The sequence below is a fragment of the Scyliorhinus torazame genome, chromosome 16, assembly GCF_047496885.1.
Source record: "Scyliorhinus torazame isolate Kashiwa2021f chromosome 16, sScyTor2.1, whole genome shotgun sequence".
Classification (NCBI taxonomy): Eukaryota; Metazoa; Chordata; class Chondrichthyes; order Carcharhiniformes; family Scyliorhinidae; genus Scyliorhinus; species Scyliorhinus torazame.
The window spans coordinates 37,067,953-37,081,189 of NC_092722.1; the positions used below are offsets into that span (position 1 = coordinate 37,067,953).

Consider the following 13,237-nt stretch of genomic DNA (forward strand, 5'->3'; position numbering starts at 1 on the left):
CCAAATCCCTAGCAATTCAAATTCTCAGTTCCATTCTTGAAATTCAAAATACTTTTGTGCAAAGAAAAACAAATATGAAAACGTTCTGCCTTGTGCTTCAAATTAGTGCAGTTTAACTTGTGATGTTTAGGGAAAGTAACTTTATTTCACACAATGTGTAACCATGTTTGATTTTGTAAGTTTAGAATTAAGTTCTGTAATTAGCTTTTGTAACTGCAGTTCTTTTAAATTTTACTATCTGTTATTTGAATACAAGTAGTTTATCTAGATTTTGTGTAACTTCTGTAACTTTGCAAGTTTGGATAGCTATTCTGTAAGTTTAATTGACTTATACCAAGCACTGACAAATACAACAAAAACATACTATAACAAAGCCGTTGTCTCAGCAAAAACACATTAATAAGTTCCTGTTTTACTGAAGTCCTATAGATCAATTAGACATGCAATGAATCCATGTCCCGTGACATCGCATCTCAGGTAAAAGCTGACATGAAAACTATTCTCACTTATATTCTATATATAATGCTATATATTTCATATTAGTATTCTGTAAACTTCTTCATTAGTTTTAAGGCTCAAAGCAACTTTACCACTATCTTTTGTTTTAAAAGTAAAGTTACTCATTCCAAGTAACCAGAGAGAAGTAACAGCAACCTTCAAATAACATGTCCAAAACAGTCACTTATAGAGGTCTGATTTAATACAATCAAATGAGGTTTTGAGACATTGAGCTCAAGGTATCAAATCATGGGGGTATGACAGCATACTGCCCCCATCTTGAACAAATGGGCAAGGAAGATATCAAAACATTCTTTTATCTTAGCAAGAGTAACAGAAACAAACTTTATTGAGAGGAATGGCCCCAGAGGGTCAGTCAGGGGACTTTTGGGAAATGATATTAATAGATGGACATCACCCTCGAGAAACCAATTAGAAGAATTAGCTCCGCTTCATTTAGGCCAATTAGAATGCAATAACATTATTGATCACGCTGTGAGTTGTGGCTTGGAATGAGTTAATAAGCAAAAACTTTCACTGAGCAAGTTGCGCAGCAAGTGACTGCTGTTCGGAGGGAAACCGAAGATAGGGAAAGAAAACTGGGATCAAGTTGCAACCTGCGCCCAAGGCTAAATTAGAAAGCAAGTGCCGTAGTATGCTAGTCAAGTCCCGCAATGTTTTTAACAGCCATCTACACAGATTTACTGAATTACTTCACCAAGCTGTCTCCTGTTGCCTAAATGGTTAACGTCTCATAGAGTAGAATACGTACAGGGAAGAAGGAAGCCATTCAGCCCATCGAGTCTGCACCGACCCTCTGAAAGAGCAATCCACCAGACCCAATCCTCCACACTATCCCCTGTAACCCCACCTTGGGGCAATTTAGAATGGCCAATCCACCTATCCAGCACATCTTTGGACTGTGGGAGGACCCGGAGGAAACCCATGCAGACATGGGAAGAACGTGCAAACTTCACACAGACAAACCCCAACACCAAGATTCATGCAAATATTACATAACTCGGTGCTGAGAGTTGGCGGGTAGGATCAAGGAAAACCCCAAGGCCTTTTACACATATGTGAGAAATATGAGAATGACTAGAGCGAGGGTAGGTCCGATCAAGGACAGTAGCGGGAGATTGTGTATTGAGTCTGAAGAGATAGGAGAGGTCTTGAACGAGTACTTTTCTTCTGTATTTACAAATGAGAGGGGCGATATTGTTGGAGAGGACAGTGTGAAACAGATTGGTAAGCTCGAGGAAATACTTGTTAGGAAGGAAGATGTGTTGGGCATTTTGAAAAACTTGAGGATAGACAAGTGCCCCGGGCCTGACGGCATATATCCAAGGATTCTATGGGAAGCAAGAGATGAAATTGCAGAGCCGTTGGCAATGATCTTTTCGTCCTCACTGTCAACAGGGGTGGTACCAGGGGATTGGAGAGTGGCGAATGTAGTGCCCCTGTTCAAAAAAGGGTCTAGGGATAACCCTGGGAATTACAGGCCAGTTAGTCTTACTTTGGTGGTAGGCAAAGTAATGGAAAGGGTACTGAAGGATAGGATTTCTGAGCATCTGGAAAGACACTGCTTGATTAGGGATAGTCAGCACGGATTTGTGAGGGGTAGGTCTTGCCTTACAAATCTTATTGAATTCTTTGAGGAGGTGACCAAGCATGTGGCTGAAGGTAAAGCAGTGGATGTAGTGTACATGGATTTTAGTAAGGCATTTGATAAGGTTCCCCATGGTAGGCTTATGCAGAAAGTAAGGAGGCATGGGATAGTGGGAAATTTGGCCAGTTGGATAACGAACTGGCTAACCGATAGAAGTCAGAGAGTGGTGGTGGATGGCAAATATTCAGCCTGGATCCCAGTTACCAGTGGCGTACCGCAGGGATCAGTTCTGGGTCCTCTGCTGTTTGTGATTTTCATTAATGACTTGGATGAGGGAGTTGAAGGGTGGGTCAGTAAATTTGCAGACGATACGAAGATTGGTGGAGTTGTGGATAGTAAGGAGGGCTGTTGTCGGCTGCAAAGAGACATAGATAGGATGCAGAGCTGGGCTGAGAAGTGGCAGATGGAGTTTAACCCTGAAAAGTGTGAGGTTGTCCATTTTGGAAGGACAAATATGAATGCGGAATATAGGGTTAACGGTAGAGTTCTTGGCAATGTGGAGGAGCAGAGAGATCTTGGGGTCTATGTTCATACATCTTTGAAAGTTGCCACTCAAGTGGATAGAGCTGTGAAGAAGGCCTATGGTGTGCTCGCGTTCATTAACACAGGGATTGAATTTAAGAGCCGTGAGGTGATGATGCAGCTGTACAAAACTTTGGTAAGGCCACATTTGGAGTATTGTGTACAGTTTTGGTCGCCTCATTTTAGGAAGGATGTGGAAGCTTTGGAAAAGGTGCAAAGAAGATTTACCAGGATGTTGCCTGGAATGGAGAGTAGGTCTTACGAGGAAAGGTTGAGGGTGCTAGGCCTTTTCTCATTAGAACGGAGAAGGATGAGGGGTGACTTGATAGAGGTTTATAAGATGATCAGGGGAATAGATAGAGTAGACAGTCAGAGACTTTTTCCCCGGGTGGAACAAACCATTACAAGGGGACATAAATTTAAGGTGAAAGGTGGAAGATATAGGAGGGATATCAGAGGTAGGTTCTTTACCCAGAGAGTAGTGGGGGCATGGAATGCACTGCCTGTGGAAGTAGTTGAGTCGGAAACATTAAGGACCTTCAAGCAGCTATTGGATAGGTACATGGATTACGGTAAAATGATATAGTGTAGATTTATTTGTTCTCCAGGGCAGCACGGTAGCATTGTGGATAGCACAATTGCTTCACAGCTCCAGGGTCCCAGGTTCGATTCCGGCTTGGGTCACTGTCTGTGCGGAGTCTGCACGTCCTCCCCGTGTCTGCGTGGGTTTCCTCCGGGTGCTCCGGTTTCCTCCCACAGTCCAAAGATGTGCAGGGTAGGTGGATTGGCCATGATAAATTGCCCTTAGTGTCCAAAATTGCCCTTGGTGTTGGGTGGAGGTGTTGAGTTTGGGTGGGGTGCTCTTTCCAAGAGCCGGCGCAGACTCAGGGGGTCGAATGGCCTCCTTCTGCACTGTAAATTCAATGATAATCTATGATTAATCTAGGACAAAGGTTCGGCACAACATCGTGGGCCGAAGGGCCTGTTCTGTGCTGTATTTTCTATGTTCTATGTTCTATGAGAGTATGTTCAGAGCTCAGTTATGCTGGATAGGTCCTGTGGCACATACACATCCCACAAACCAAAGGGAATACTTGACAGCCAGCTCAGCATGGGAACCCGCAACTTAAATATAAAGACAATTTTAAAGCCAATCTCAGGGTTTATGAGCTGCATCTCATTACATGGAAAAAACAACGCTGGACAATCCCAAGTGGAGAGGTTCTTCGTCGTTAAGTGGTTTTGACATTTGAAAAGAACAGAATGAAGTGTCAAGCAAGCATGGCACAAACCTTCCATCCATCCCTCCAACACCGACTTCATATGCAGTGTTTTTTGAGAGAGAGCTGACTGCTGGTGATTTAACCTGAGAGTTTGATTTGATTCATTGTCACGTGTACCGAGGTACAGTGAAAAGTATTGTTCTGCGTACAGTCGAGATAGATTGTTCCATACATGAAAAAAATATAGGACATACATAAATTCACAATGTAAATACATAGACACAGGCATCGGGTGAAGCAGTGTAGGACTACTCAGTGGACAAGATGTCTGAAGAGATCTGTTCAGTTCATAAAAGGGTCATTCAGGAATCTGGTAACAGTGGGGAAGAAGCTGTTTTTGAACCTGTTAGTGAGTGTTCTCAGACTTTTGTATCTCCTACCTATGGAAGAGAGAATAACCCAGTTGGGCGGGGTCCTTGATTATGCTGCCCGCTTTCCCAAGGCAGCGGGAGGTGTAACAGAGTCAATGGGGTTACCACACCTCAGGTGAGGGATAAGGTTGTGAAAGCAGAGCCTTCATGATTAACCTCAGCCGATACAGGAATTGCACCCATGCTGTTGGCACCGCTCCGCATCACAAACCAGCCGTCCAGTCAACTGAGCTAACTGACATCCAACGTGGGGTTCGAAAAGATGACACCAACCCGGACAATAAACTGGTCTTTTTTAAAATTTTAACTTGCATCCATTTAAGCAAGGGGAGAATCCATCATTGCGGATTGCATTATGTTAGCATATCGTAATTATTTCATTTTAGTTTTTTGTGCAAAGTTTTAAAAAAATCTTCTGCATTTGGTACAATTTTAAAATTACCTGGAACCCTTTCGGGGAACTCGCAGAATCCTTGGGTTTCGGAGAGAACCCTGGTTAAAATGCACTGGTCTATATTAATTACTTAGCTGAGGAGACAGAGTTGCATAGAACCATAGGAATGATACAACATAGAAGGGGGCCATTCAGCCCATCTTGTCCATGCTGACCAAATTTACATGTACCTAGGTTTGCAAACAATACAAAGTTTGGGGAAAGTAAGCTGCGAGGAGGATACAAAGTGGCTGTAAAGGGATATAGACAGGTTACGTGAGTGGGCATGAATAAGACCGATAGAAAATAATGTGGAATAATATGAAAAATACAGCAAGCAATTAAAAAAGCAAATTGTATTTTAGTTTCTTACAAAAAATGAAATACAAGAAAGAGTCTTACTGCAATTATAAAGGGCCTTGGTAAAGCCACAGCTGGAATAGTGTACAGCTTTTGGTCTCTTTTTACCTAAGAAAAGTTATATTGTCTCATAGGGAATGCAACAAAGATTCACTAGACTAATTCCCAGGACTCTTCCTACTTATCTAACAAGGAGTTATTCAATAGATCCGACCTATATTTATACCATTCTAAATTGCCCCTTAGTGCCCAAAGATGAGGAGGTTAGGTGCGATTACGAGGATTGGGTGGGGTGCTCTTTCAGAGGGTTTATTCAGATCTGATGGGCCAAATGGCTTCCTCTGCCCTGTAGGAATCTTATGCATTTTATTCTGTGGTTTAGTGGATCAGACGGTTTTTCATGATCGTTACTGATACCAGCCCTTTATTCCAGATTAATTAATTGCATATCATTTCCCACAGCTTCCGTGGTAGAATTTGAATCATTGTCTCCGGAGATTTAGTCCAGGCGTCTAGATCACTGGCCCAGTAACATCACAATGCTGATGTCCCTTTCATAACTCTGCATTGACTCTGTCCACTCATATGATTTCCTAAGTGCATTTACCATGTGCTAATAATAGATTGTAACATTTTCCTTATTTCTGGTATCAGGCTAATTGTCCTTGAGTTCTGTTTTCTCTCTCCTTGCTTGTATATTTGGGTTACATTTATGCTGTCACATTGTGTTTTTCACTGCATTAACCTGGGTCTTTAGTACTTTCTCATATTTTATTCTGCATTGTAGTTTGCACTGTGTGGTATGGATTCTATTTTGCATTTGATTTTGCGCTGTATTTTTGCTATCTCGTACTGGACTTCACACTGCTTTGTTATATATTGCGGTAGATTGAAATTTTATGTTGTGCTGTTTACTCTGCACTGCTTTGGATTTTTACGCCAAGTTATGCTTGGCTGTATGTTTCATTTAACATACAAGTGGGGGGGGGGGGGTCAGAATTTTGACCCAGCGATAGTGAATAAATGGCAATTCTAGTTCCAAGTCAGGATGATATGTGATTTGGAGGGGGAGCTTGCAAGTGGCGGTGTTTCCATGTCCTTGCTGTCCTGGGTAGTCAAGATTGCGGATTTTGAGGGTGCTGTCAAAAATGTTCACGAGTACTCAGTTTGATTAAGAATTTTTCTCATTAGGTAATATCTTGCGTTGTTTGTATGGAAATTGGGCTTGCTGGTATGTTAATGTAGGCTGGTTTGAAATCCGAACGAGGTGACTCCCTGACCTGACTCTGAACTCTGTTGGAGGATCACTGGATTTGCTCAACGTCATTACTAAAATGCATGAGGGAGTGTTAGAAGAAATTAAATTACAATTGTATGCTTAGCCCATAAAGGAGTGTTAAGTGCTAGTTTCGGTGGGGGTTCTCACATTTACCTCTAGGGGATTGAAGATGTCATGCTTTGTGACACTGTCCTTGAACAGCCTAGCTCTAATATTAAGGTTATGTCCCGGTGTTTTGGATTCTCCCTAGAGAACATCATTTCTCATCTATCCTATCAAATCCTTTGATCGTCTAAAACACTTTAATTAGATCACCAAAATCTTCTCTGCTCAAGAGAATATGGGCCTAGTCTATAAATCTTATTATTTAACCCTTTTAGTGCTGGCATCATTCTGGTTAATCTATGCTGCAACCTTTCCAAGGCCAGTTTACCTTTCCGGAGGTGCGGTGGGCCGAACTCAATGCAATACTGCAGATGAAGTTCAACCAGAGCTCGGTATAGCTGCGAAGAGGATAATTTGGGCAACTTTAAATATTAGATATTACACTCCAAGCAGTTTTTAAAAACTCTAGTTCCATTATTTACGAGAGAAGTTAAAATCTTCAGTCTGACTCTGAGAGACAAGCTGCCAATTTGTAAAAAGACACCACGTGGACAATCTGTTATTTGGGGCCAGTTTGCAGGCAGGAAACTCTGCTGGTGTTAAAACCCGTCTGTATAACAATGTGGGACTCTGGCTCCAGGGTGTCTGCTGATAATGATAGTGAGGGGTGATGGATAGCATCACCAGAGGAGCCATTAAAAAGCAGGGAGGAAGGTGATTAATAGCTACACCCCAGATATTGGACCACCGATATCACTTTTTAAAAAATATATAAATTACCCAATTCATTCATTCTTTCCAATTAAGAGGCAATTTAGCATGGCCAATCCATCTACCCGCACATCTTTGGGTTGTGGGGATGAGACCCACGCAGACACTGGGAGAATGTGTGAAGTCCACACGGACATTGACCCATGCCCGGAACGAATCTGGGTCCTTGGTGCCGTGAGGCAGCAGTGCTAACCACTGTGCCACCATGACACCCCCAATATCACTAATTGCAAGACTACATACGTACCGTTGTAATCATTGGATAGTTTAATTAAGCATGTAGACCTTTGATGTGCTTGATTATTTATTCTCATACACGATGCATGATGTAGCCTTAATTGATAGTCATGATTGGACATAGATAACTAGTACAAATGATTGGTATATGCTAATTTCTTGTAACCAAACCTCAGGTATATCTGTCTGTACCATTCTTGAATCTGTGCTCTCTGGCGTCCCAATTTGGAATGCCAATAGCCCCTGCTATGGCTTGTAATAAAGGACTAATCTTTGTAACTCCTAAGAGTCTTCGTCTGGACTCTCATGAGTGTGAGGGTGAAGTACATGACAGTCGCATAGCTGTACAAATTTCCTTACTACACTCTGTAACAGAAGTTCCATCCATTGTAATCCAGTCCTTTTGAGATAAAGGCCAACATTGCATTCACTGTTTAAATTATTTTTCATTTCTATCCGCTGTGTCTTTATTTTTGCACTTGGGACATTAAACCTCTGTGCTTGTCCTCACTTCCTAGTTTCTCACCATTTAGAAAACAGCCTGATCTATCATTTAAATGGTGGTTGATCTGAAACTTTCCCACATTGAAAACCATCTGCCATGGTTTTGTCTACTTTTCAGTGAGCTACATTTTTCAGCCGGAATCGCATGATAACAATCAGAAGTAGCATTTGGCTGATATCCTCCACAATTATTGTGATCTTAACCTCAGCTTATTTAGCACAGACTAAAATCGAATCTGTGACGCACTCTTTCTTTGATGACTAAAAATAACACTCCGTTGAAGAGCTGAATCTTGATCTTCTCATTTTGATTTTTCTTTGTTTCCTCTAACTTTCTTGGGGTCGTTCAGAACTTATATTTTTACTCCCAGTGAGTAGGCTTTTTGTCATCCCTGATAAATTGTGATGTTTTGTCACAGCAGTGTGAGTTTCCTCGACCCACAAAGACTGGAAGCCATTTTTTGGGCATCTTTTTGCTTGCCCAAGCAGAGTTCTCCCCGTGTCTGCGTATGTTTCGTCCGTGTGCTCCGGTTTCCCCCCACAAGTCCCGAAAGACATGTTCGTTAGGTGAATTGGACATTCTGAATTCTCCCTCAGTGTACCCGAACAGGTGCCGGAGTGTGGCGACTGGGGGCTTTTCACAGTAACTTCATTGCAGTGTTAATGTAAGCCTACTTGTGACAATAATAAAGATTACGGTGCTGACAAATCAGGTGTGGAGCTTTTGCATGTGGTCTGCCTGATTTCACCCCCTGCAAGCATCCCACATCGGAGGAGAGACCGACAGATACAAATTCACTTCCTTTTAAAAGAACATTGCACTCTGAAATCAGCTGAACGGGAACTGCCTTGTTCGCGACCGCTCACCGCATCGGCGCAACCTGAAGTCTGCTTCTCGGAAGATAGGTTTCTCATCAATGTATGAGGACATCTTGCTGTAGACTTCAGCCAGGAAGTGACAATGTTAGTAATGTTATTGGAAATATCCTCTCTCTGTGATCATAAGATGCCAGCCTTCAATCCATTTGGTACTGAAAAGAGAGATCCATAAAATGTTTGTCTTGACCCTTGCTTTATCCCAATTTGCAGCAAAAAAGCAGGAATGGGGTTATAGCACAATTCATTCAGCATAAGAACATCAAATAAATGTTCACCAGAAATTGGCATGGATGATTATTGGGAACCATGAATATTCTTTATGAAAAAGTGCTTCTACTCAGCCTCCACAATTCTTTAACATCACTTTATTTGAAACACTTACACTTAATGTGTATGTAAAAATGTAAAGCTCCCTTTACAGGCAGTTGTGTCTTGCAGCCAAAGGTTTACAGACGGTCTTGTATGTATTTCTAATATGCTAATGTAAATCTGTTGGTAAATTCCTGTTGCCCTGAAAACATCAGTTAGTTGTGTGAATTGAGGCGGTCGGACATTACTGCAACTCATTTCAAAGAAAATTTACATACCGGAACTTCCTCGTCAAAATTCCTCTTTATCATACTGCTTCTATACAACTATGTTCACTGCTGACTCTTTTCTGGAAATGTCACGCATTGAATATGATGGAAATAACACTACATATTTTTAATAAAACAGAAAATACTGTAAAAATGCAGGTCTGGCAGCATCTGTGGAAAGAGAAACCGTTAACATTTCGAGTCTGGATGACTCTTCAGAGCTAAAGAGAGGGAGAAATGTCTTTTAGTCTGTCTGTTTTCATAATGAGGGCTGTGACATAGCTTAAGAAGGCACAGGACATCCCCCCCCCCGGTCTGTATGGGTCCGTCTCTTCCCCCCACCCCACCCTCCATCCCAAAGATATGCAGGGTAGGTGGATTGGCTATGCTAGATTGCTCCTTAATTGGGAAAAAATAATTAAGTACCCTAATTTTTTTTTAAAAGGCCAGGATAGTAAGTAGTTTTTCAATCCAATTTTGAATTGTCGACAGCTTTACTAGATTATTTGTTCACGATCAATATAATATACGTTTCTTATAATCTATATTTCCTCCAATATGGAGTAGCCCATGCTAGTTCACAATAGGACATGTTTAATCTCCAGGCTTGTGCTGACAAATGGAAGGTAACATTTGTGCCACATGAATACTAGACTTTAACAACAAGATAAAATCGACCTTCTTCCCTCTTTCGTTCAAAGGTATCATCGTTGAAGTGCCCACCAATATGTTGGTGGGTTGAGGTGTTGCAAAAGAAATTTTGATAAGTTAACTATAGATAATAAATATAGCGTTTGAGCATCGATCAAGCTGATAGTTCTGTCTTGGATGGTGTTGAACTTCATGTGCATTGTTCCAGTTGCACCCATCCATACCTTGTACTTTTGAGGTCAGGTGGTGAGCCATTGATCAGAAGCTTAACTGGACCATTCATATCTTCACCATTTCCACAAGAGCAGGGACACAGCATGTTGCATTATATAAATTGGTTCACCACCTGAAAATGGGTAAGAGATTCATGATCATGGGAGCACCATGACTTTCAAAGTCGCTCAGCATTCTGACTTGAACATATATCATTCAGGGGCTGCAAGGTGGCAAGCACTGCTGCCTCACAGCGCCAGGGAACCGGGTTCAATTCCGGCTTTGGGAGACCGGACGGAGTTTGCACGTTCTCCCGTGTCATGGGGTTCCTCTAGATGCTCCGATTTCCTTCCACAGTCCAAAGATGTGTAGTTTGATTGGCCATGATAAATTGCCCCGTCATGTTCCAATATGTGTAGTTTGGGTGGGGCTACAGGATTGTGGGGGAGTGGGCCTCGATAGGGTGCTCTTTGAGAGGGTTGATGCAGTCTCGATGGGCCGAATGACCTCCTTCTGAACTGTAGGAATTCTATTCCTTCCTATTGTAGATCAATATCCTGAAATTGCTCAGCAGCAACATGGATCACTCCAAAGACTGCAGCAGTTCAATCCCACTATTCTTCTCAGGGCTGCTTGAACTGGGCCCAAAATATGGCATTATCTGCGATGTTCCCTCTAATTTCTGTTTGCTGTGCACAGCCAACTTGTAGCACTGCACTGCCCAGAGGGAACATTGCTTGCCAATGTCATTGCATCCTGGGGATGAACAAAAAATATATTTAGAGTTAAACCATTTCAAAAGTACTGCTGCATGGGCTGTTTAGCACAGGGCTAAATCGCTGGCTTTGAAAGCAGGCCAGCAGCACGGTTCAATTCCCGTAACAGCCTCCCCGAACAGGCGCTGGAATGTGGCGACTAGGGGCTTTTCACAGTAACTTCATTTGAAGCCTACTTGTCACAAGTGATTTTCATTTCATTTCATGTAGAATAGAAACAAATCTTTTTTTAAATGATTTTCTTTACACGTGTTGATTTGTTTCCCCTTTTCCTGTCCAGACCACTTCTATCGTAGTTCACTTCTTACTGGATCTGGATCACACAGGTCACTTCATGTACCTCACTCAGATGGATATCCTTTCAAAATCAGTCTAGACAATGAGTGTGGGCAGGTTATTTTGTAATAGAGAGTATGGTAGCGTAGTCTGATCCTGTACTTATTCAACACTTGCACACACAAGCTTCCAGAAGGACTCACTGAGCAGCGATCAGGGATCTTGGCTGATATTTTTGTTTTATTTTTATCCTTGCCTTCTCTTCCCAGGAGTTCGTTGGTGCTCAGGATTGTAGAACCCGCCTCCTTGCCCTGGAATTAACAATTTTAGCACAGGACAGACATTGAACCAGAATGTCACAGCACATTGGATAGCATTTCTTACGCTTACTCTGATGTTTTACACAACTTAATTTTTTCCCTTCCCTATTTCTCATAGGTTCCTATCCTTCTCCAAAGGCTGGAGCCACATTAGTTGTGTACAAGGACCTTCTGGTATTGTTTGGAGGCTGGACCAGGCCAAGCCCCTACCCACTGCATCAACCCGAGAGGTTTTTTGATGAAATACATACCTACTCGCCCTCCAAAAACTGGTAAAGATCTCATTATTGTTTAATGTGCTACTATATTTGTGATATATCTTAAAGCTTGAACTTAATGAAAGAGCTGTGTTAAACATTTATTTTGGGCGGCGCTGGAACAGGAGTAGGCCATTCAGCCCCTTGAACCTATCCCACCATTTAATGAGATCACGAATGATCAGTGTCCTAACTTTATTTACCTGACTTTGGCCCATTTCCCATAATATCTTTGCTTAACAAAAATCTATCTATCTCAGATTTAAAATTAACAACTGTTCTTGCTTCAAATGCGATTTGTGGGCGAGTGTTCCCAACCTCTACCACCCTTTGAGGGAGGAAGGTCTTCCTAAAATCTCTTCTGAACGGTCTGGCCCTAATTTTTAGATTCTGCCCTCTAGTTTTGGAATCTCCAACCAGTGGTTTATCTTTATCTGCCCTGTCTTTCCCTGTGAATATTTTTTTTAAATTTTTTTCCGAGTACCCAATTCATTTTTTCCAATTAAGGGGCAATTTAGTGTGGCCAATTCACCTACCCTGCACATCTTTTGGGTTGTGGGGGCGAAACCCACGCAAACACTGGGAGAATGCACAAACACCACACGGACAGTGACCCAGAGCCGGGGTCGAACCTGGGACCTCGGCGCGTGAGGCTGCACTGCGCCACCGTGCTGCCCCCCATGAATATCTTGATTGCCCCGATCAGATCACCCCATAACCTTTTAAATTCTAGCAAAAACAGGTCTAATTTGAGTGACCTCTCCCTGTAACTTAATCCCTCCAGTCCAGGTATCATTTTTAAAAACCTTGTGACATTTTATTCTTGCAGCAGACCAGTGTGAGTAGTAGATGCCCAGTATATCTCGCCAGCTAAGTGCTGCATCTTCAGGCTTGCTGAGATGGGTTAGTTCTGGGTCCTAGTCCAGGAAGCTCAGCCACCTTGCTGTTCCTCATTAACTGTCCACTTTTCATGTGTCAGGCTGAGTGCACCTAGAAACATAGAAAATAAGAGTAAGAGGATAGAAAATAGGAGTAAGAGGAAACCATTCGGCACTTGGAGCCTGCTCCGCAATTCAATATCTTTTTAATAATCTTTATTATTATTATTGCCACAAGTAGGCTTACATTAACACCGCAATGAAGTTACTGTGAAAATCCCTAGTCGTCACATGTTCTGGTATACAGAGGGAGAATTCAGAATGTCCAATTCACCTAACAAGCATGTCTTCCGGGACTTGTGGGAGGAAAACGGAGC

General features: G+C 42.2%; 1 protein-coding gene across 2 annotated transcripts in view; it reads left to right on the plus strand.

The window, feature by feature from the left end:
* fbxo42 (F-box protein 42) overlaps positions 1–13,237 on the plus strand; it is a 56,434-nt gene that overhangs the window by 19,772 nt on the left and 23,425 nt on the right. For both annotated transcript variants that reach the window (XM_072478279.1, XM_072478280.1), the window contains exon 5: positions 11,844–11,997. In XM_072478279.1, coding sequence (XP_072334380.1) covers positions 11,844–11,997 — 154 coding nt within the window. The remainder of the gene's footprint in view (positions 1–11,843; positions 11,998–13,237) is intronic.